At 39.4% G+C, this 25042-nt stretch overlaps 1 protein-coding gene across 5 annotated transcripts in view; it reads left to right on the top strand.

The window, feature by feature from the left end:
• FRMPD4 (FERM and PDZ domain containing 4) overlaps positions 1 to 25042 on the top strand; it is a 314212-nt gene that overhangs the window by 175426 nt on the left and 113744 nt on the right. For all 5 annotated transcript variants that reach the window (XM_080554742.1, XM_080554744.1, XM_080554743.1 and 2 more), the window contains one exon: positions 16989 to 17105. In XM_080554742.1, coding sequence (XP_080410868.1) covers positions 16989 to 17105 — 117 coding nt within the window. Of the gene's footprint in view, positions 1 to 16988; positions 17106 to 25042 lie in introns of those variants that run through there.

Genomic DNA, 25042 nt, shown 5'->3' with positions numbered 1-25042 from the left:
AAGGATTGGAAAGACAGGAGAGCAAAAGAATAAGAGGTTGTTGCTTGCATGTCTCTGGAATCAAACTTGCTGAGGTTTTTCTTGTTTCTGTCTACAGCAGCCATGTCAAGTAGGATACATTTGTGCAAGAAAAAACAAAAGGATGGCAGGGATGATCTGTTACTTAATGGCTTCTGAAAAAAGAGGCAATTAAGTAGTTTAAGAACCACAGCTGGGAGAAAAGCTGGTTGGAAGGTGATGGTTGCTTCTCCCACCAGTTGTGCTGCTGCCCACTGCAAGGGACATGGTGTGGAGGTTGGGCTCAAGCTCACCTGGGTCTGTCCAACAGCAGCCACTCTTGAGGCCATTTTTCCTTCTTCCCTTAGTGAAATGGGCTCTTGCAAGCACCTTGAGCTTCCTCTGGCCTGACGTGGGCCGTCCCTTCTTGTGGCCCTTCTGCTGTGAGAACTTCACCCACTGCTCTGGGCCACTGGGCAGCAGCAGCAGATGAGTGGTTTTTACTCCCTCTTGGTGAAGCTTCCAGTTTTTGTTGTTGTTTTGTTGTTGTTGTTGGTGGTGGTGGTGTGTTTTCTTGTTTTGTTTTGTTTTTACTCAATTGTATTTCTGAATTTGTACATTCCCCTCCACTTTTTTTTTTTTTCTTTCTTGCAAGTCAGGAAGATGACTTGCAAAACACTGTTTTGTTTTGCATATCAGATATTCCCATTGAATGATCTTTAAGCCTATCCCTCGCTAGTTTTGGAATACCTTTTCTGCTGATAAGGCTCTTGAGAGCCAGGCATGGTGGAGCTGATGGTGAGATTGAGACAGGTTATACTGAACAGGTGTGAGGGGACCCAGTTTGCAGATAATGTTGTGAAGTTATTTGGAAACAGTACAACAGTGGCTGGAACAATGCGTGTGTCACAGGGTAAGTGGATTAAACATCCTTCATGCGTGGAGCCCTTAACAGCAAAGTGGAAACAGTGAGCTGGCTAGATGACTTTGCAATAGCGGTTTCTATTCAGACACTGAAAACAAAAGGTTATCTCAGAATCACATTGGATATTAAACTTCAGTATCTCTGTGTGCTCTCGCTTACATTTGCCTATATTATACTGTGCCTAACTTCATTGTGGTTGGTCACGCAGTTATGAGCAGGCTCTGAGAGCTGCAAGTGTAGAGAATACGTAATTTCAAAGAGCTGAATTTCATCTAGATGTGTGTGTAGGTGCACACCTCAGCTGGAACACACAGCAACAAGCTGCAACCAGATTCATCTTTATTACTGTAGGAAAACATCCAGCAGCACTACAACCTGGTGTCAGGGAACAGTATTAAACCTCTGTGAGTCTCAGAGTCCCTCTAATTTTCTGACTGCAGGGAAACTTTTATTTTCTGCTGCAAGATCATTAGGGACCTACTTGTCAGTGGCTGTCAGTGCGTTAGCTTGAATCTGTTGTGCCTCTGCCTGAATGCTTTCTCTTAGCTATCCCCTGCACATAGCTTGAGAATTTCTTGATACTTTCTAGTAGCTGTCACAGGGGTAATGCAGATGCAGCTTGCTAGGATGTATTCCTACCAAGCAGAGATACCCATATTGCTATCAAGGTCGATAACCAAGGATTGGTGTAAACTAAAGGAGGAAAGATTTAGGTTATGTTTTGTTTGATTTTGTTGTGGTGGTAGGTTTTGTGTTGTTTTTTAGGGAGAATGGATAGGTGGTGGTTTTTTTGTTTGTTTCCCTGTCATTTTCTTTTTCAAGAGCCTGTTATCACAAGAAAGTTATTAGCCATTAACTAGATGGCTTAATATCATATGATATGAGGGGTTTAGATGGCTAAATCTGTATTATAATTCTAAGAGCTTTTCATACAACAAGATCTTACAGTTTTCTCTTCTGGTTGTAAAAGTACTACCTACCTTCAGAGCGTGTTTCATATGATAAATCAAATTAGAGAAAAAATACATTTTCCATTAATTTTTTAGCTCACAGATTTTATCTTTAAAAATCACTGCTTTAGGAAATAGTTATATGAGAAGAACAAGGATATAGGCCAAAGAACAGCAAAGAATAGAATAAGCAAATTTCTCTATTTCTGTCTTTTGTTTAATGATTAATGGGATAGAGTAATGGAATTCAACTGTACAAGATTAACTCCAGGCAACTTAGTTTGCAGTGTAATACATATTCTTCCCTCTCTTCCAAACTGATTTCTCCTATGATGCTATGACACATACAAGTTAATATCCTGCTGATGCAGCGTGAACACTACATCATTATTCAGCCATAGCTTTTGCTGTTGATTGTCTAAGATGAAAATGGGCAATGGGCCCATTTGTTTTGGACAGCTGGTATTAGAGATGATGTTCAAGTTAAACCGTAAGCCTTGCTTCTAATCCTGACAAACAAAACACAATGGTGCAGCCATGTGGGTACACTTAAGAATATACCTTTTTGTTTCTCTTTAATGCAGCATTCATCATTTATTTAAGTCTTGTTTCTGCAGCTCCGTGCATAACCGCTTTGAATTCTGTTCTGTTGCATATGATTGGGTAATCACAAAATCAAAATAACATGGTGAGATGTCCATTTTGCATCTCTCTGTGTCCAAGGGCTGACAAGACAAAGGACAGAATGAAAAAATAAAATATATATTGCTATGAACTAGGATTATGTAGATCTTTGAATGTTGGATCACCACAGCATGGATAAAATGCTGCTGTTTATTGATGGTAGCCTGGGAGCAAGGGTGTTGGAAGAAGTCTGGATTTTTCTGAGCCTCTGGGACCTAGAGGGTACAAAAATGTATTTGAACCCATTTTAGAAAGGAAATGATGAATTGTCAGTTCTAATAACTTTAACTTTCATGTTATTTATTGCAGATAATTTAATATTTTATGTAAATTGTGGGCTAATATCATAAATAGGCAGAAAAGTTCAGCTTTTTAATGTCTTTGTAATAATAAAATGGTACACTCCAGAAAATTAGTTGTATTTATAGATAAAACGTCTCTAGCACTTCTATTCCAGCTACAGACTATCACTTGATATAATGGTTTAATACATTTAATGGGAAGTGATAAAATATTTGAATTCTATCTTTTCTAAGTGACGCAGTCCCTTTATTGTTAACTCATGGTAACTTAAAAGCTGCCTTCTCTGATTCCTGTCTGGAATGGTATTCTTCCAGAGAGCTGAAATGTATGAGTTGCTGATAAACCAAAAAATATCTAAATATTTGGATTGATAAAGTATCTAATAAGTGGATTTAAATTCAAAATTGACAATCTTAAGAAATGATAAACTGATTCAGTGTTTGATTTTCTTGTTCTGTAGCAGATTTGTGCCAAATTCTATCCTTTGTAGTCAGAATGAGAACCAGTGTGACATCACACTGTGTGTTTTTTCTGCCAAGAAAAAGTGAGGTTGGGTAATGAAGTGACATCAGCAAGAGCTTAAGAGAAAACTGTTAATTCTCTGTTGTGCTGAGATTTTACTGACTTAAACTTGAAAGTAAAATTCAGTGACGATTTTTCCTGACTACAGTGTATTGTAACCCATTAATACTGGGGGGGAAAAAAAGAGATTTTAAAATGATGGAAGACATTAGTGCTACATGTCTGGAGTATGCTATGACAGATGGGGGTCTCATAAAATGTTAGAGCTTACCCTGTTCTCTGTTTTTCTTTCTCAAGAGCGGTTTTAAGTGTTAGGGTTTAGCTCTGCAGACAACTAAGCATCACACAACCATTCACTCCATCCTTCCCCCTGTCCCCAGAAGAAGAATGGGGGAGAAAACTGGGGCAAAAAAGACTAAAATTATCTTATGTGTTGAGATAAGGATAGTTTAATAGGAAAGAAAGGGCGGGGGGGAGGGGAAGAGAATACACAAAACAAGTGATACACAACACAATTATTCATCACCTGCTGATCGATGCCCAGCCAGTCCCCAAGCAACAGTACCCCTGCCCCTGGCCAACATCCCCGCCGTTTTACTGTTCTGCACGATGCCACATGGTATGTGAAATCTCTCTGGTAAGCCTGGGCCAGCTGACCTGGCTGTGTCCCCCTCAGCTCCTGGTGCACCCCCAGCCTCTTCGCTGGCAGGGCAGCAAGAGAAGCTGAAAAGGCTTTGGCTCTGTGTAAGGGCTGGTCTGCAACAATTGAAATATTGGTGTGTTATCAGCATTATTTTTCTCCTAAATAAAATTTTAAAAATAATAATAATAATAAAAAAAAACCAGCACCATAACATCTACAGTGAAGAAAATTAACTCTATCCCAACAGAAACCAGGGCAGTAAGCGAATGGTTTCTTTCTTTGCTTTCTGTCTTTCCTTCGCAGCTTTCCATTTCTTAGCTCCTTTCACAGAAATCTGTGATTTCTTTGGAGTTTCAAGGCATGTAGCTTCTATTGACATGCATGTTAGTGAGAGGAGAATACAAAAGAAAAGGTTCGTGTCTAGACCAAATGGCATGGAAAACTGAGTGTGTTACCTGTAGATGGATGTTTTGCCCACCTCATTCTAAGCTCCTCTGGGATGCCTGAGATGTGTTGAATGGACTAGTGCTCTGAGATCAATTCTCTCCAGTTTTGGACTATACCTTCACAGCTTTCACACAAATGTTTAATAAGTTCCATGACTTAGTTTTTAGGCACCTTTTCTCTTACATTCTGTTGATACACAAATGTTGAATTTGACGCTTAAGTAGGTAACTCCTTTAGACAAATTTGAAATGTGACATTTTGGTTCAGTTTTGTTGGCTCCCAGTTTGTGAAGCCATTAAGACTAAGGAAGAAAAAAGTGAAAGGGGAAAAAATTGCTCTTTCGGTTTTGTTAAGGTCTTACATGCACCTTGGTTTGCAGCGTAATTCTGCAACAGAACTTACTATGTGTTGACAGCTTCCTGAGAATGCAACTGCTTCAAATTTGCCTTACAATTTGTTTCGTAATCAGGTTTATTTCTGGAGAGCTTTGAATAACCCCATATCTCGATAAAGGCTTCTTAACACTGGTGTACCATTAACTTTTGACTGTTATGCAAAATATTCTTTAATTGTGTTATTTCTTAAAAGGTTACCATATAGGCCAATCAATAACGTAGATATTACGGTGGGAGTCTGTTATAGACCACTTAGCCAGGATGAAGAGGTAGATGAAGTTCTGTAAGTAATTACGAGAAGTCTCGCTATTGCAAGTCCTTATTCTCATGGGGGACTTCAACTTCTCAGATGTCTGCTGGAAATACAGTAGAACAGAGACAAAAGATGTAGTGTTGAAAGATGAGGTTACGACTGAGGTGCTTAATGCCTTTCTTGTCTCACTCTTTATTAGTAAGACCAATTTTTCTGAGGATACCCAGCCCCCTGAGTTGGAAGATGGTAACAGGGAACAGAATGAAGCACCTATAATCCAATGGGGAATTGTAGGTGATCTACTGCATTGTATGAATGTTCATAAGTCTATGAATCTAGACAGGATTCATCCCGGGGTACCGAAGAAGCTGGCAGAAGTGCTCACCAAGCCACTTTTGGTAATTTACAAGCAGTCCTGGCTGGTTAAAAACAAACAAACAAGAAAATAAAAACATTGAGGTTTTTGTGCAGATGATTTAAGAATGTAAACAGATTGTCAAGCAAAGGTTTTATGATCTCCTTTCTGAAGTTTTTTTAAGTTTTCAACTGGAGTGTAGTCTAGAAAAATACATGGTAGAGCTAGTATTTTACAAGGGGGATAAATACTTGTTCGTATATTCTCAGTTTTGTGAATTTTGGTTTATGCCAAGTGGAACATTAAGGCTTTTTTTCATCTAAAAAACAGAACAAAATACATTGAACTACAACTGTTCACTTATATATAGTCTTTGAAATAGACTTAAATCTAACAGACACTGGTTACTTTGGTTTTGAGATTTCTGATGAGTGGATTTGTTAAAGACTAAGTCCTATATTTGTTGGTTTATTCCTCCTTGTGCTCCTGTGAAATGCATATGTATATTTTTTTCTAAATAATAATTTTAAGGGGTTTTGGAAAATGAACTAAGCCAGTGGTGAGTGGTTAGGTATCCTTTCAAGGTCATTGAATGTGCCTTTTGAGGAAAGGTCTTGGGGGATTTTGAAGCTGCTTCTGGAGTCACTGAACAGCGATGCTTATAATTTACTAATTTCTGGATATTGAAAATCATTTAAATATCAATTTTAATCAAAAGTAAGGGGATAGTTTTAATTTCATTTACGAAACGGGTTTAAGATAGGCTGACATTATTTATTTTTTTTCACCATTCCTTTCTCAATCCATCCTTCTGATGGATGAATCTTCACTTAACCTACAGACTAAAATGTCACATTAGAGGAGTAGCACTCCAGACTAAAATGTCACATTATAGGAGGAGCACTCCACGAAGAATTTTCAAGTGACCCTTGTATGCTCTAGTTTGATTGACATCATTGAAGAAGTAAGAAGATCCCATAGAAATAATCTCCAAAAAGTGCCTGGAAGTTTTCTGAGCTGCTTTTTCTGGTGTATGATTACTCAAAATTTGTCAACTCAGAGTAAACAGGTTATATTCCTGTCAAAATGGGAGTCTTGTTAGCCATGCCAATTCATGCTACTAAAAAATACGTATGTACAAAATTGAAATTCCTTTTTGCCTTTGAGAATGCAATGTGCACAGTCAAATTTTATGGCATAAAATGAATAGCTATGTAATAGGTAGTAAGAAAATATAAGATGTATTGTTATTTACATCTAAACTATTGTCTAACTTTATAGTATTGCATTTCAAGTGTTCTAGTCTGTACTATCGTAAACTCTTAATAATAGTAACAGTGCGATCAATAAGCTAGATAACATTTGTATTGCAAGAACCTAGGATATTTTTTTCCCCATAAGGTAGAAATGACAAAACTTCTGTATTATTTGCTATTAACTTGATAATGAGTCGTGATTGCACTTCAACTGGAAAACTGGTGAGAGAACAAAAATTCAGTGAGAGTAGAGGTAACTACTCTAAAGTGAAAAAAAGAATAGAGTATAATTCATTGTGTGATAGTAATTGTCAATTTGTCAGAGATAAATGCTGAAGATCACATTTTAAGAAAAATGAGAATATACATATTGGATATCTGCTACAGAAGTATAGTAACTATGATATTAGGGCTACAAAGATCAGAGGGCTGGAGCACCTCTCCTATGAAGAAAGGCTGAGAGAGCTGGGGGTGTTCGGCCTGGAGAAGACAAGGCTCCAGGGAGACCTTATTGTGGCCTTTCAGTACTTAAAGGAGTCCTATAAAAAGGATGGAGAAGGACTCTTTACTCAGGTAAAAGAGTAGGTATAATGATAGGACAAGGAAACAGGTTGCCCAGAGAAGCTGTGGATGCCCCATCCCTGGAAGTGCTTAAGGCCAGGCTGGATGGGGCTTTAGGCAACCTGGTCTGGTGGGAGGTGTCCCTGCCCATGGCAGGGGGGTTGGACCCAGGTGATCTTTAAAGTCCTTTCCAACCCAAACCATTTTATGTTGCTATAAGATTTTTAGTTCTGAGACCATAGTGGACTACAGTGGCTCCTTGAGGAGCCCCACACAATACAGAGGAGCTGTCTACCTAGCTGAAGGCAATACTATGTACCCTATGTACTTCTTCATTGCACTGTATGGGTACTTGCTGCTTTGGTCACATGAAGTGGATCATATGGAGGAACGCAAAAGAGGAATTATGGAAGATCCATAAGTAAAAATGATCGACATGTAGACCATTAGTGCAAAGTTTTTGAGGAAGTAACATTATCTTATTGTAGTTTTGGATTGCAAAGAGCCATTCTTCATATAGCCAATCAACTAATGGGTACAGTGTACATTTTGAATAGCTACTGGTTTTATTCTGCATCCCTCTGCCCTACTGGTAGAATGGACAGAAATCTGGAAATTATGCCGAAGTGATGAGAGGTTCTGAAAAGAGTAGCATGAATAGTAGCCATAAAGGTGAGTTATTTTTCGTTGTCATTGTGAACACCATGTATAGGTAGGTTTTTAGTTTAGATTATACACAATGATACACATGGGCTGTGAGGAAGTCTTTGTGCCTCACCGTGACATTGTCTACAGGCCCACAATCACCCAGAATAGCTCACCACAAGCCTACAGATTTTAGGATTAGTGACGTATTTTGCAAAGCTGCCATGTCAAGCAGAATATCCATTTCATTCTGTTTGGTCGTGACTAAATCCGAAGCCTTTACCAGGAATAATCAACTTCACATGCCCAAGCAAACACCTTGGGTTTATGTCTGTTTCTCTTGTGTGCTCGTTGTCTCTCTGTTCCCCATGCACACCTTTGCAAATGCGCCAGCAGATACTTCCCCATGCCCTTGATGGTCAAAGCTGTGTTGACTCTTCCTGTAGAGAAGCGAAGCAGGTAAAGACAATTTTTTGCTGGTCACATGGAATTGCCCCTTTTTTCCCCAGCAGATGATGGGCAGCTACTGTGTTTCACTGCTTGTCTGTCAGGACAGAAGTAGCAGAGTCTTTGCCATGGCAGCCAGGAGATCCCTGGTGAAAGGGATTCCTCACTGATCTGATCTGTTGTGTGGCCCTGAGCCCTCGTTGTCTCACTGCCTTAGATCAGCAGCAGTAGCAGTGGCAGGCGGAGGAGGAATTCATTGGAGTGCCTCCTATTCTCCACCCTGGCATAGACTGTCATTTAGAAATCTCAGTTTTAGGCACTGAGGAGCTGGAAGCTCATGTGATCTGTGGAAAAAATAGGCTGACAGGATTCTCTGCAAAGGTATCTCTACTGGATTGTAAACCGGCCGAGGGGAGTTCACTGTGAAGTTTCGAGTTGTACTTGTGGTTTTCTTTTTTCTCTTCCACCAAAGGATTTCAACGTTGAGTGGAGCCCTGAACATTGTTGCTGGTTTTGACTAAGAATGAGTGAACTCTGTGAAACTGTGAATAATTGAGAGTGTCCGTGGTGGAAGATGAGAAGGAGTGAGGAGTTATTTGTTCTATTCAGAGTCTGAGGAGTAGTTGCCGTCTAGATCCTCTTGCTAAGAAAACAGCGCTTAGAGTGGGAGACAATATCTGGACATTCAGTCCAAGGCAGCCTGGCTAATTCATTGTCCTTACTAGAAAAAAGTAAAGATATAAAGAAAAAGAAGGGACTAATTAAGACCAGATTCAGAGAAGGCAGGAGGTGCTTTTTTATTTATTTTTCCTCCAGGAATAGCATTTACTTCGTATATGATTATGCATGATCCAGGATGGAAATTCAGGACAAGCCTGAAATGTATCGTGAAATGTATTTTGCCTTTGTCCAGAGCATGGCTGTGTGTTGTAGGATTACTGGGACAGACCATTGTCGCATGACAAAAAAAAAAAAAAAAACTAGCATTTTGTTCACGTGGTTAAGTAAGAAGAACAGCCTTGGAAAATGGTTCTACCTTTAATGTTTGTTTTAATTAAAAGCCTGAAACTCTAAGCTTACTTCTGGGGTGGTATCCCTCAGGTTTCTTTTAACTGGAAGAGAGTTTCCAGGAATTCAAAAATACTGCATATTCGTACTGAGAACTGAAACCCTGTTGCTTTCTAATCCAGCAAAAGACTTGAAAACATGCAGGTTGTATCTTAGGGTATCATGAAGGGTATCTTAGTTTGTGGGTATCTGAAGTCATTAGGGTTCCCTCCTGTACTTACATGAGTTAGTAGTAGGAGGCCCAATATGATTTTTTTTTTTAATACAATCAGGTGTGTCTGGGGCATTTTATTGTCTTCTGTTGTGCCCTCTGATAGAACTCCTTCTGTGAGGGCTTATAGGACTCAGTCTGTGCACAGACATCAACCTTTTCAGTGTTCTTGATCTTGGATTGGGAATTATTGCCCATTACGTTATGTCCTATTGTACATTTTGTGCTGTTTTGACAGCAGAGTATGATGACTGCTCTTGATAGTATAGCTACAAAGTCTTTAAAACTTTTTTCTTTTTTTTTTTTTCCTCCTTCAAATTAAAATGGTGGGATCGAGGTAGGCTTAGTGCTGTATTCTTCTGGGACAGGAGTGGGTGAGAACTGGATTGAGAAAGCAGGCTTCTATTCCTGAGGCAGCAGAAGATTAAATATCACAGAGATACTGTTATTGAACTCTGCTTGTGTTGCAAGCACAAGCTTGTTCTTACTTTTAAGAAATAATAATACAAAATGATGTGCCTCTGGTGTTCCTCTTGGTACCTCCTTGGGTTGGTTGCAGCTAGACTTTCCTACTGGGGGCTGCTGTGGATCCTTGCTTCCCTTGTAATCAACTTTTGAAAGTACAGTGTGACTTTTGTTTAGGATGTCTTCCTTTTAGAGTGGATCGGAGAGAGTCTGACTTCTGTACTGGTACATGGGAGACAGAGGAACTGTCTTTTGTACTAATAGACAGTTGAAATGAAGCCAGGGTACATTCCAAGACTCAGAATTCAGGAGTTTTTCTCAGTATGGTAACATAAAGGAAGCCAATGTATCAACAATATTAGCCCATTAGGAACCCTGTGTTACTTATGTTAGATGGTCAGCCATGAATGAGTCACTCTAGACAGTGCTATCAGGAATGAAGAAGTGCTGTAAGTAAGCAAGCACTATGAGAACAACCAAGATGTTAAATGAGATACTTCCAACATATTAAATATCCAAGTGGTAAACATGGTGTTGTACTCTGATTCTTCATAACAAGTTCTGTAACTTTCCTCATGCACTGCTGTTACAGCTGTGTTGTTCGAGGGATTGCTTTAAAGAAAATTAGAATGTAACCCTTCTACTGTATTGATCCAACAGAGAAAATCCAAGGTAAATGCTTTAAAAGTTACTAAAAATTAAATGTATGATTAATATTTCAAATCATTTATATTTGAGGAGATTATACATGGCTTCATACACAGACATTTTACATGGTTATGAAGATTTCTATCACAGAAACTCTGTGGCTAACTTCAGCCTTTGCTGTAGCTTGTGAGCTCACAAATACTCATTAACTAAAAGCAACGTTTGGAGAAAATATGTCCAGAAGAGAAAAGAAACATAAGTACTTGGAGTACTTGGAGGAGGGCTTCCAAAGGAAGCTTCTGTGCTGGGCACTTTTTGGACGATATGCCCCAATTTGATAAGTGATGTTAGAGATCAGATCACTGAAGCTAATGGTTACAAACTGGTAGATGGTGTTTACCTCTAAAGATTTTAAGGTTAGAAAAGCTCATTTGATGAATGCAGTGTAAAATTTCTATCTTAGAACTGTATACCAGGAGCTTGGAAGTTGTTTGTACTTGGTTTGATGCGTTACTTAGACATTTTGAAAAGGGGTATCGAATGGGGAATAAATGATAAAAAACTGCAATTTATTATTATATGGGAAATTAAAGGTAGGGATTAAGCATGCAGTACAAAGGGTTCTTCTGTGGGTGATGTAGAATTCATCTCCAGATTCATATGCTTGAAATTCGAAATTTGGTATCTTCGTGGAGTAAGGTGTTGAAGCTCCAAACTACAGTCAGTGGAGATCTAGTCAATACAGGCAGAAAGACTGCAAATTCAGATGTCTACTTTAGAATAGAACTGAATCTCTAGCTCTTCACTGAGAGCCTACATGCCAGAGATGCTCTTCAACTCCTTCTTGAGATAACTACTTCGAGGTTTCAACTAAAGAGGTGGCCGGTCCGTGTATGCCATATCCTGAGTGCAAGCCCAAGGTTGTGTCTCAACAGAGGCATGGGACTGGAGGAATTTCAGAGGAGGACAATGAGAATGACCAAGTCTGTGAAAACCACCACTCCAGGAATCAAACAGAAAGTGTCAAGTGTCCACGATACCTTTGTTATGCAAGTGTCAATCAGGAAAAGTTAAAATTGTTGAACAAGAGCTACCATGCCTTAAAAGCAAACAAATAAATAAAATGCCTCCCCTTCCTGCCTAGTAAAGGATTTGGCTGCCCTACATAAGAGGAATTGGGGTGTGGAGTCAATTCAGATGGTTCACAACTACTCTCCACCCTGTCCTAATAGGAAGCTAAAAGATTGGGCTGTGAAGGTGGAAAAAAAGGGTTTATGAACCCCATATGCTTCCCCATATGGTTCCTTTGGACTTCAATCCCAAGGAGTCAGCAAGGACTCCTCAATCCAGACCTATGTAGGGGATCATTCTGCAAGAATAGCCTGCTGCCTGAGTTTGCAGGGAGCAAGAATGAAGGCCGCTCTATGACCAAGGTTAACCAGGTTTCTGCCTTCTTCATATTGTTAGAGGAGAAAAAAAAAAAAAAAGAGGGTGTCAAGGTTGCTTTTACTTTTTATTGTGGTCTGAAACCTGTCAGCAGAGTTGGGGTTCTTGGGCAAGGGAGTGATGACTACTCCAGTGATAAAACAGACATCCTAACTCTGTCCATTTTCATTCCTAAGGAAACAAGAATTTTTGTATCCCCTGTCTTCAGACAAGGGTAGATATAAACCTGATGGTCTGTCTTTGGGGTGGGTAGGCAACCTATTCATACGTACTGAGCTCTATGCTTCAGTAGACTCTGTATACTAAATAAAGTTTTAGTTAAGTGCAGTCTGACTCTCTTTGCCTGAGGAATATTTGAAGCAGGCAGTTTTTGTTCTGTCCTTCTTGTTTGCTTTTGTGTGGCCATCTGTGAGACCGTACAGTAAGCAAAAATGAGCTGCAATGCTAGCATTTAGTTTTAAGGTGATCCAGTTTACTTGTGTTGGCACAAGAGTAACTGTGATGTGAAGGAGGATTGCCTGATGCTGAGAGGGTGGGAATGTAAGTACCACTTTTTGTTGTTTGAAAATTGCAGCCTGAGAGCTTCGTTTCCACCAGTTCAGGGAAACATTACATTTGCAACAAAATTTACAGACTTGGGTTATAGAGGTGATATAAATAGTCTGTCAGGATTTCTATATCAAAGGCCTACTGAGAGGAGTTTCTGGTTTAAAAAATAAATTCTGGGCAAAATTGCATGCTTGTTGTCTTTATTTGTAGGTGCTAGTTTATGTTTGTTTGTTTTCATTCAATTTTACAGAAAATTTAAACATTTAATTTTTTTTGATGCCTTAAAAATCAGTAGTGTTGCCTTCTGCTGTCAATTTCAGCATTAAAGCTATCTAAAATGCGCTGAACATTAGGCTGTAATTAGTATGCTTTAAAAACTCTAATTGATCTAGTTTTGATCTTTGAAGAGCTAGGTACTATTTACAGGCCTTCACTTCTTGTTTGCACCGTGGTTAATGCTGAGTATGTTCTGCATATTGCATAAGTCACACACTGCTGACATCAAATACAGAAGACTTGACATACAAACATATTCTCAGTCATGCCTCAAGCACAGGACAGAAAAAAGGGTTGACCTTAAGACCTTCACTGTGGTGCAGCTATTATATTCTCGGTCAGACGCTGCCTCCACACGGCACGCTGCTTCCTTACATGCCGCTTACATGATTTAATGAATTGATTGTTCAATGTGAAGCAATTTGAAGGGATCTGTTTTTCTACGTCTGCAGCGAGATTGTCAAAAGAAGGCTGATGGGATATCACAGTTTATGCTGCCTTGTTTTCAGAGCTCTGCTGGCATGATGCTGGCTTAGGCTTTTGCAATGAAGTTCTGCACCTAAGAGCTCTGCAGTGCCACATGCCCAGCAGCAGGTCTGGTTGTAGGGAGCAGGGGCAGCAATAGACAGCAAGCAGTCAGTTACAGCAGTGCCAGGGCTTGCTCCTTGGGCAGGCTTGCCAGGGTAGAAGTCACGTTTCTTTATCTTTCCGCTCTTGAGAATTGTTCAGATCTTTCAGAGACCTGGGCAGTCTTAGTGTACTCCTCTTCCTTTGCCTGTGGCAAATGGTGATCAGAAATCATGTGCAGGGACTTATCTAAGATCACGTGCAGGGAGGTAGGGTTTTTGCTGGCATCTCCCATGGCCTGATGATCTCCCTCACTTGTGAGGCATCCTCCTGACTTAAAGCCTGACCAAAGGGCTTTATGCTTCTCCCAGGTGAAATGTCTGGCGTGCTTGTGGTTTTGTGGTTTCCTACAGAGACTTTGACATTCCTGCTGTCACTGATCTCTTCCTTGCCATCTTTTGCCCCAGTAGCATCCATGGAAGAGAATCCTTGCAGACAAGAGGAATAATATTAAACAAATGGGTTGAATAATGTAGTTTGTTCTCTCCTTTTTTGAGACTGTACAGGCTACTGGGAATCACTGGTGCTAAGCACCTTTGAGCTGCATTTATGCAGGAGCAAAAAAATCTTGTTGTTATGACATGAGTTTTTATTATTGAATTGTGCAAACTACTGTAGAAAATATTCGGTGGGTATTCTTTTTTCACCCATCTGGAGCCACCTCAGAATTTGTACTTGTCTAACACCTCATCTTAGGTGTATACAGTAGACAGGTATATACATACAATCAAATGCTAATTACTTTCCCACTGATTGTAAGAAAGACTGGAGGACTGCAGCTGATGTAGACATATGTATAGTTAAGTAAGGCAGTTATTATTCATCATTTTATGATAGCTTCTGGCACCGATAATGGCTTAGGGGCTCAAAGAAGGCTTTCAGGGGAATTAAATTTACCTTAAAATCCACTGATGTTATTATCCATATAAAGATGGGCCCTTAATTTGAATGCAGAAAGGATTGATCATCATTACTGTCGGGGGCTCCTACACATTATCTCATAATAGAAGTTCGATGTGCTTTACATGGGAATTTAAATGTCTATGTACCCATTTTACAGGTGGAGAAACTAACATGGGTTGAGAAATGTATCTAAGTAAAATTAAAAGTATTAAATGTATGCATATGCCTTTATAATCTGGATAAAATAGATTGCTCTCTACTTTTTTTTTTTTTAAGCCAGCTGCAGTATTTAAGAACCAAAATGGTGTTAAGTGCAGTTTGAAGTCTATAGAGATAAATTGTCATTCTTAGATTATAGGGTGGTTCCCTTTCTCTCTCTGTCAGGTATTTCTCTGTCAGAGAAACATGGATGCTGAAACTTAATTTTCCATGAATCTGTATGAGAAATCACTGCAAATACTTATTTTCAAACCTTGTTTTCTTTCCTCAGATGCCTTTTTTTAATTAATTCCTTTGATCAGGAATAGGTTAGTTGCATTTATCTGGGGGAATGTAGCATATCTGGCATTTATGTGTTTTGTTAGCCACGAGTAACTGTAATTTTATTAAGATTTCTAGCGTATTCAAATATTAGACTTAAGCCCCATCCTATGGCAAATACTAGTGTTTGAATATGCTTACACAAATGTTTTTTCTTCTCCTAGAAGATAGAGTACTTAATGTAATTGGTAAATCAGATGATATCTAGTGCTTCATTGTAATGCTCTACTTTACATGTAAATTATGTTTTGAAGCACTGTATCTTTTCTCAGTAGTGATTAATCCTTGAAATAAAGGGGGAGGGGGAAATAGCTAGTTGGTTTTAATGATGCATTCCTCCTTTGGGAAAGATTAACTGTGTACAACTTTGTTGAGTTTAGCAATTTGCAATGAATTGTTGAGTTGTCCATAGAGACCAATTCTGTTCTTCCAGAAGAGTGTTCACCAGGTTGCATTACTCTCTGTTTCTCTAAAGGAAAGAAGTTATTACATCTCTATCTAAAACAATAGGTAATACGTTCATTGCTAACATTTGAACTTAATGTAAATCTAGCAAGTAGAACTAGGTAGTAATATGTTTAATCGGCAGATAGAGGGAGAAGGTGACTATTTCAAAACATGCTCTTATTTTGTGTCTTTATCATAGAATCATAGAATGGTTTTAGTTGGAAGGAACCTTAAAGACCATCTAATTCTAACCCACCTTTAGGTACTTCAGAAATGTTTTGCATTTCTAAATTTCAGGGGATATTTGATGTTCTTTGTTGATTTGTCTTAGCCATGTGTGACGCATTTGCAGTTGGTCTTTAACATCTTTGGTTACTCTACCTCCTTTTCCTGTTCTTTCTCTTTTTTTGGATTGTACATAGCTATTCATGACTTGGTTAATTTTGCTGAAATACCTATCGCTTTCTGCACCTGTAAGTCCCACAGAAGAAGTGTGAATGTGTGGTAACATCTAGCTTAATTCCTGCAACTGAGGAGCAACATATCAATGCAAATGTTTGGATTTCCTATGAGAAACTATGGGGGATTCTTGCTAACTATCTTTTTTGTGTGTGATTACAGTAGATTACACTCCACAAAAAGTATCAGACCTGTGGGTAGGTACTCTTATTTGGGAGAGCTGATGAATCTCTCTTAGTTAAGTGAACTATGTAAGCTGTGTCTTTATTTGAGACTTAGCTCGCGCTCAGGAATGGGAATAGTAGCAGAGAGTTCTGGAGCGGTGATTTGTAACTGTGCTCAGAGATAGTGCAGCCTTTTAGAAGTTATCTGGAGGAAGAGATTGATGGATAGCAATCAAGTGCAACAACATCTGCATGTTGAATCAGTTTAGCATCCGTACACAGAAGTGTGATGGTCTTTCATTCTGACATGAAACAACGAATTGCTTGCTAGCAGTGAGAACGAGTGTCGATGTTCCTTCTCACGCCAGTTAGTGCACCATGTGTGCGATGCGCAGCAATGTTTTTTTCATTGTTTGTTGTGCTAAAACCGTGCTGAGAACTGGCATTTGAACATGAGATGGCAATGAATGAAAATGCTCCTCACCCTTCATGCTGGAAACTATTGCAAATGAGCATTGTGGATGTGGGACTGACAGAGTGTCCCAGATTTCCCCTGCCAAAGGCTTGGGCTCAGAGACCATTAGAAGTGACAGTGTATCTTTCCACTAACTGGAAGAATATTGCAATATGAGTAGGCGCACTAACCTGTTTTCATTTGCCTAGATTTTGTCTGTGTCACAGACAAACAACTTTCACAACTTTGAAAGTATTTGGAAGCAAAGTGAATGATGTGAAATAAGTAAATTTAAGAATACTTAAAACAGACAAGTCACACAGTTTTTTCTCTCCCCCTAAACTGCAGCCACAGGAACAAGTCTTCAGGCTGGTCTCATCCTTCAGGGACCTGGAGCTTGAACCAGGGAACACCTTATGGATGGGAGATGACGGCAAACAGAGATGGAAGAGACTACTTCATCAAGTAAGTGGGTAGTGCGAGCTGTGCACACCACAGCGCAGTGCTGCAGCGCTGCTCCTAACAGCATCCCCTCGGAATCCTAACTCCTGTTTCAGCCTTACACAGTTTATGTTTCACTGTTTTGTTTTATTGCACACAGATAGCTTTGACTTCATGGATCCTTGTTCTTTATTAAGCAGTGTTGTGGTGCTTGGTTATTTCATTTACTAAGGCAAACACTAATATAAGGACCTGTAATTTGTTGAGGAATTGCAACAAATGTCATTAACAAAACATGAAAATAAAACTTCCTTGTTTAAAGAATGAAGAGAAAGGTCAATTCTGTCTGGGATTAACAACTGTCCTCCATCTCTGCCATATGAGCTCTTTTAGCTTGTTTAATATATTCATAATACCAGTAATGAGAAAGTGTTTGTTTTGATCCTGTATAGTTAGTATTCTAATTCTTACATTATCTATGGTCCTTTGGCTCTGAATTTAAAGGTTTGCAAAACAGATGTCCATGTGAATAATTTGATCGTAACCAAAACTGGGTTTTCTTTTCCCAGTGAAAACTGTGCAGAATTGTTATTTAAAATTACCTAAGTGGCTTGGATAAAATACAGTTTGTTATCCTAGCAAATGTACATATATGGCTTTGGAACTTTTTCACTAAGAAGGGGTGGTGGTGAGTTAGCAGAACAATTGCTTAGTATTGCAGCATTAGTTGCTTTAGCTTATATATCATTTTAAGTCCAGCATTTTGTTTCTGCTCATGAAGGGCTGTTTTTTTTGGTTGGTTGGTTTGGTTTGGTTTGATTTGTTTCTAATTATTATTTCATTTTTATGTTTATCGGTCTGATTAGAAACTTGCAGATGCTTTAAAATGTCCTGTGTGAGAATTACAGACCTTTCTTTTAACACAGAGTAATAAGATCAGATTTATTTAAAATTGACCATTAAAACCCTAAATTCCCTGCAGATCCGTCATCTGCAAAAAAAACATTTCACAGGGTAAGATCCCCTTTGTATTCATCCCCTATTTGCCCAGGGCGTACGCCTTGGCTTCCCTAGGAGGCATTTGGTATCGAAACCAAAGCAAGATTTGTAGCAGTTTGGTAACCTGAAGGCAACCATGATAAGGCTTTCAGGGTTTAGAGAGATTTCAGACGTCCAAATTGGAACAAGTTGTCAGGGTTAATGAAGGCTCACAGCTGACTTTGAAATGTCATATTCTTCCTGTAACAAGTATTTGTCATGCTTTGCATGTCTGTAAGACACAGGCTGCAGTGCTGGGCAATGCGAAGCTGAATGCCAGGCACAATATAACGATATTAGCATAGGTTTTCTGCCTGAACTGATTAGGCTTGTCAAAAAGTATTGGTGAGCCTCAAAAGCACTGTGCTGATAGGACTGTGTTGCTTCTGTTACTCTAGTTAATGAAGGTATCTGCACCAGTAAAAACTGCAGACCTAGATGTCAGTAACTAGCAACTGCGTTCCTGTACAGAAGGTCTTTCTCAATATCAGAAACTACTCTTCGGGGGTGTCCATTCTTTCTTTAGAATGTCAGTATATTCTCCTCTGCCTGACTGAGATTCATTTGAACAATAACATCCAGTTTCTAAGGACAGGCACCACCACATTTCATTCCTCTTTTCTCACCGGTCACATAATGGGATGCTGTACTTGTGTAACTATAAACAGCTGTGGCTTACAGAATGCAGTGCATTAGTACTCATTAATTTTGTAATTTGGGAGCATTTTCTAACCTGCAGTAGATAATAATTACTTGTTTTGGTTTTGTTTTGTTTTTGGTTTGTTTGCTTGTTTACTTTCTTGATTGCCTTTTAGTACCTTACAGTGGTATATCCCCCTCTTAAAAGCAGAAAAATTAATCTAAGAAGAAAATGCCATAACAAGCAATGCCAAATTAGCTCTTAAGTAATGTTAGGCTTGTTTTTGTTATTGTTGGTTTGTTTGTCTACTGTTTGTTTTGGTTTGTTTGTTTTGTGTGTTCTTATGAGGTGCTTTCTCTCCATTCTCTTTGGGACCCTGGTCTTCCATTTTTCTCTGCATGTAGATAGCAGGTAGAGATCACAGAACTAAATAAGTTGACAAGATCTTAGCCTTAGTTTGCAAAAATAATTTAATAAAAGTCATGGATTTAGCAAAGTGAGGTTTGCTGTAGTCCATTTTCAGGGTGCCCATGATCTTGGTGACAAACAAAAAGCTCTGCTTCTGAACCCACTTCTTACAGTCGCAGAATTCTTTATGGGCAGGCAAAAATTATAAGCTTGATGGTAAGTATCACTTGATTAGTTACATGTTTCATGCTTAAAATACCTAACAAAAGTAGTATAATACAAACCTTACATGAACAAAGAATATGGTGCAATTTCAGAAATTTAACAAGTAGAGAGTCCTGCTTTTTCATACTTTTCAAGTGTTTTAGAAACACTAATTGCTGTAAAAACACAACATACTCTAGTGGTAAATCTTTCCTGAGCTTCACGTGCAAGGATCCTTGAGAGAGCAAGGATCTTCTTATGGTTGCACTTGGGTAACCTTTGCTCTAAGAACGAAGGCCGGTAGCCTTCTTTTGCTAGCTAGCTACAGATATAAAACTGAGTTATTGTAACAAGTGCATGTACCTAAATTGTCACTTCTTTGCTAAGCTGACTAGGTTTAACTGGTAGCCTAGGTTTTACCTAAACCTGTTGAACCTAGTTCTAGGTAAGGTTTGTGGGTGTGAAAGTTTATTCCCTCCATCTTACCTGTGACTATTACTTTTATTTTCATGGTATCCCATTTTGGCCTAGTTCACACTTAAAATCCTTACTTACTTTGCAAATACCTGCATGCCTCTCTTGATATTACTGTATTCTGACATTTTTATATATTTCTTTCTCATCCTTTCTGTAAGATCACCTAGCATAATAGGTGAATTGAGCTCTTAGATACCACTTGTAATTCTTTGCAAAGTTTAACAGAATCAAAATAATGGCCTGGGAACTCCGTCCCACTGCAGAATAGGCTGGGGTATGATAGTCAAAGGGATGGTTTGAATTGTAAGGCACAGGTATGGAATTGCATCTGGAGCATTCATGTCCTAGACGATGACAACATTACTCAAAGTGCATTCAGGTATAAAGAAAAATAAATTGTAGGATGGATATTTTGTACACAGTTGGTCTCTAGGAAAAGTGTCTCTCTCCAGGTTAGAATCACAGAACAGCCCAGTTGGGAATGGACCTCAAAAGACCACCACGTCAATCCTTTCATGGGAAAAAGGAGCCTAGAAGAGATCAGCTAGCACCCAGTCCAGTTGCATCTTGAAAACTTCCAGTGATGTGGATTCCCCCATGTACTTGCGGAGGTTTTTCTAGTCATTTGTTGTTCTTACTGAAAAATGTCTTTCTTATATCAAGATGAAGCCTCTGCCAGTGCAGCTTGTGCCCATTTCCCTGTCTTCTCCATGTGGCTCCTTTTGAAGGTAGGCCTTCTGTCTCTTTGTAGCCATCCTTTAAGTACTGAATATTGTGAAGAGGTCCCCCTAAAGCCTTATTTTCTCCAGGGTGAAAAGACCTGTCTCTTTCAGTCTTTCCACATAGGGCAGATTCTCCAGCCCTTTGGTCACCTTCGTGGCCCTCCTTTGGACCCGCTCCAGTTTGTCTGTATATTTTCTGAACTGCGGGGACCAGACCTGGACACAGTACTCCCTGTGTGGCCTGACAAGAGTTAAGTAGAGTGGGACAATCACATTTCTGTCTCCACTGGTAATGTCCCTGCAAATGCAGCCAGGGATCCAATTTGTCCCTGCCTCCTGCGGTGCACTGCTGACCCCCGTTCAGCTTGTGGTCCCCCACGGCCCCCAGGCTCCATTCAGCAGGGCTGCTCCCCAGCCACGCAGATCCTGGCCTCTCCTGGGCTCTGTGGGTACGTTGTCCCAGGTGCAGGGCCTTGTCTTTGTGAAACTTCATACAGCTCATGCTTGACCAACCTTCCAGCCTGTCCAGGTCTCTCTGGAAGATGGCTCTGCCTTCTGATGTTAGGAAGACCAGGAAACTAGAAATAACTCCTGTACTGTAGGCCCCTTGCAAATGAGGATGTTCTTCTTTCCTTTTTCTCAACATTAATATCAAGGGAAGGAACCAAGGATGTAAAATCCTAGTATCTATGCTGTAATATATTTCTTTGTGTCACAGTCTTGCTTTCAGTAGTGTCAGAATCCCCAAATATAGCCTATACAGAGCCAAGAATCTATCGGGCTTGCAGGGTCTCTTGGGATCTACTTGAAGGCTTGGCATCAGATTTGTACCTACTTAAATTACTTCACAGTGATGTGTTGCAGTTGTCTCTACTGAAAATTGATGTACAGTTTTGTTAGCAAGGCTGCATATATTCTAACTATAATGAAGTCATACTATCTGGAAAAATAGGAGCTGTCCTTTCAGTGCCTACTATTTGTTCAAGGAAAAGCCCTCTTTGGCTTTTGAAACAGCTGCTTTTGCTGTTGCAACTAAACGAAACCATGTAAATGAAAACAGTATTAAGATTTTTTTCTTTCTTTTTTGCCTCAGAATTTTAGGAGTGAAATTGTGAGATGATAGTTGGCAGTTCTGTCAATAAAGGAAGAAGAGAGATCAGCAAGATAACATATCATATTGTCTCCAAGGCTTTTTATAGCCATACAGATTAAGAAACTGCATCCCACTAAAGGAGAAAAAGCAATTCAAATCCTTTGCTTGGTTTTGATTAAAGATGTATAAACCAGGTATTATCAGAATGAAATGTGCACGAGTTCTGTACAAGCAAATAACATAATTCATAGCAACATTAACAGTTTTTTAGTTAAATAATTTACTTACTGCCATATGTACGTATCCATTCAACTGCAAGCAGACATATTGTAATTTTGAAATTGTGGGAGGAATAGAGAATCCAGGAGAATCTTTATGTGAAATGAAAAGTAATTATATAGTGTCAGTGCAAAGGCTTTAAGGCGTGAATGTGAAGAGATGTTTATTCTTTCTGCTGAAGCAAATTTGGTTTCTTTCAAATCTAAGAAAGCCTCTATGGCCCAAACTAATCAGTGGTAGCTTCCTGTGCCAGGCAGCACTTTGGTAAAACTGTGAGAAGAGCCTTTTATCAAAATGTTTTGAGATGTCACTATCAATTCATTATCTCTTCTGTACAGATGGCACAACTGGGGTCATTTTGCAAACCTATAAAGTACTTGTATTAAGTTTAGGCCGTACTAAATTAAAGTTTCAGAACTTCACCCATTCCCTTTTAACTTGCCACTTTTACTTGAAATAGCCTTATGAGATAAGTAATACATTTTAGTATGGGAGGACAGCAGTCATCTGGTATTCTGCGAGCACATTTCTGTACAACCCAGGCTATATTAAGCTGGACCTTTAATATAAAACACTTTGCAGTGTATATTTTAACTGCTTCAAAGGCCTATTTTCTAAGCATTTCTTACATATACTGTGTGATGTATGACAATGAGAAGTTTCTTTAGTGCTAATATGAATACAAACATGAATCTTAATAAAACATACTTGGTGTGATTGGAGGTTTCAGGGAGATACGATGCAAAGCTGGAATATTTTGGTTGTTTTTGTCCATTTTGCTTAGCCTCATGGCGATTTCAGGTTGCCCAAGGTTCCACTGCTTTGATCTTACTGACTTTCTGACCTGTACATTTTCACCCTTTTCCTTGTGTCAATCTTGATGCTCAACAGACCTGGAGGGGAGTTGATAGAGGGAAATAAACTGACAAAAGCTAATAAAAAATCAATCCTACAGAGAAAGTAATGAATTTTACGTCAGTTTAACTCCGTGAGCCACTCTTCCACATGGTCAGGCAGAGTTGCAGAGTAGTTGAGGATGGAAGAAACCTCTGGAAGTCAGCTGCTCCAACCTCCTGCTCAGAGCATGGCTAATGGCAGGTGGTGCCGCAGTGGAATACATGATCGATGAGAGGACAAGGTTTCAACAGATTGTGTTGGCTTAACCTGCCCTAAAGTGGCACACTAAGGTGCAAGCTGAAGCAATGTTTCCTGCCATGGAAAGTCACACCCTTCTGATTCCTATTCCTATTTAACTCCTAAGGTGTTAGGTACTTTGGTATTGTATGGATTTCGGATCTGGCTTCTGTCATCCAAATAAAGACCTGAGTCTGTGAAATCAGACTAAGTGAAAAGAAGTGTAGCACTTTGTATGTGGGCTCAAAGCAGGAGTGGTTCCAGTAAGATGTAGTTAGTTGTTATACTTTTAAAATAATTTTTCAGAAGCCAGAATGTTACAATATCCTTGTTTGCAGGACATGCTATTGATCATGTTTACTTTAACTCTTGCTATCGCCTTGGATAGAATGACAGGGTATGCCTGCATTATCAGCTTAGCTTGCTCCCTACTTTGCTCCAAGGACCCTGACCATCTATACTTCATGCACATTAGTTTACTTCTGTGCAGTCTGGAACAAACTGAGCAAACTGCTGGGACCCCGGGCATGAAATATAAGGCAGCACACGCAGAGGTCAAAGCCTGCAGCCTTACTGCTTGGCTTGAAACCCCAGGTCAGTCCCTGGAAAAACACAGCAGAGCTGGTAGAGACCTGCTCATTGGAAGTCTTTCTGAATCTTATGTTAGTATGATGTGGTTGCTACACTAGCTGAAACGTGGCAGCATGTATTTTGATATCTTGAGTGCCTGCTGTTGCTTTTCACTGATGCTTTTGTATTTAGTAATGCTGAATTCTTCCAGGCTTCTTCAAGGTGCGTCTGCAAATTTAATTCTTTTTTTTTTTCCCTAAGATACATTATCTTGCATATAACATTGTGAGCTCTGTGAGTTTTGGATTGTTAAATAATTGCATTTTGTTTTTTCTTGCCTGGCTTATTTCAGCAGTGGCATACTTGCTATGAAATGCTTGAATGCCAGCTTTTGTCCCATATGTAAAACAGAGGTGGCGTGTTTGTGTTTTTAGTATCTAGTGCAGTTCACGACAACCTAATACTGCAACGCATGCACCACACAATATTTCTTTACAAGACAGTAAAGACATGAGGGAATGTTCTCCTGTACTCATATACTTACCCGTGTTTTTTTTAGTAGTTTTTGTCCAACTCTATTACATCTTTCTGTGCTTCAAAGAGGAAATTCATTCATGTTTTCTGAAAGGTGGAGTTCTTCTGTGTGTGTTACATGCATCCTGTCTGGCCAACCACTGCTCCCTGTACAGGCAGTTCTCATAGCTGGCCCGCGGTGTGGAATGACAGAACACAGTCATTGATGATATTAATGGCGAAGCAATCAAGCATCCTGCTTATTAAGGGCCACTAATTTATACCAGATGCAAAAATGAGGCTCACAGCATGCTAATCAGTTTACTTCAAAATAAATAATCACAGAAGAGGGATGAGACCATTCAGCTTTTTTTTTTTAACTGTTTTTTTCTCCCCTAATATTTCTGTTGGCATCTTTAGTCCTAACCTATCCTTCTTGTCCATGTTTTCTACAGGTTGTATATGCCTATTGGTAGGTCAGTCCTTCCTCAGAGTATTTCTCTGGGATTTGCTCTGTTGGAAGGTCCTGAACACAGAGCGTATAAGTATAGTGAAAGCCTTGATTGTGGTTACAGCGTTGTTCATCTTCATGCATTTTGAAAAGGCTGCTCTTATTTTGTTCTTTAAAATCACCTTAGTACATAAGGCCATAATAGAAGTTTGAAGCCACAGGAGCCACCTGCTAGCCTGTAGGTATGATGTTACATCGCATTTTAGTGGATGCATTGTATTCCTTCATCTCTAGGTACAGAAAAAATGTGGACTAGATTTGCTGGAGAATTTACATGACATTCACAGAAAATATGAGCAGCATCACTGCTGCTGCTCCATCCTCCCTCAGCCAGGTGTAAGAGCACTTACACTTAGGCAGAGTGTCGAAAAG

This window comes from Anser brachyrhynchus (assembly GCF_964034855.1).
Source record: "Anser brachyrhynchus genome assembly, chromosome: 1".
Taxonomy (NCBI): domain Eukaryota; kingdom Metazoa; phylum Chordata; class Aves; order Anseriformes; family Anatidae; genus Anser; species Anser brachyrhynchus.
Note: the sequence above shows the minus strand (reverse complement) of the source record. Positions and strands in the feature narration are given on the sequence as shown.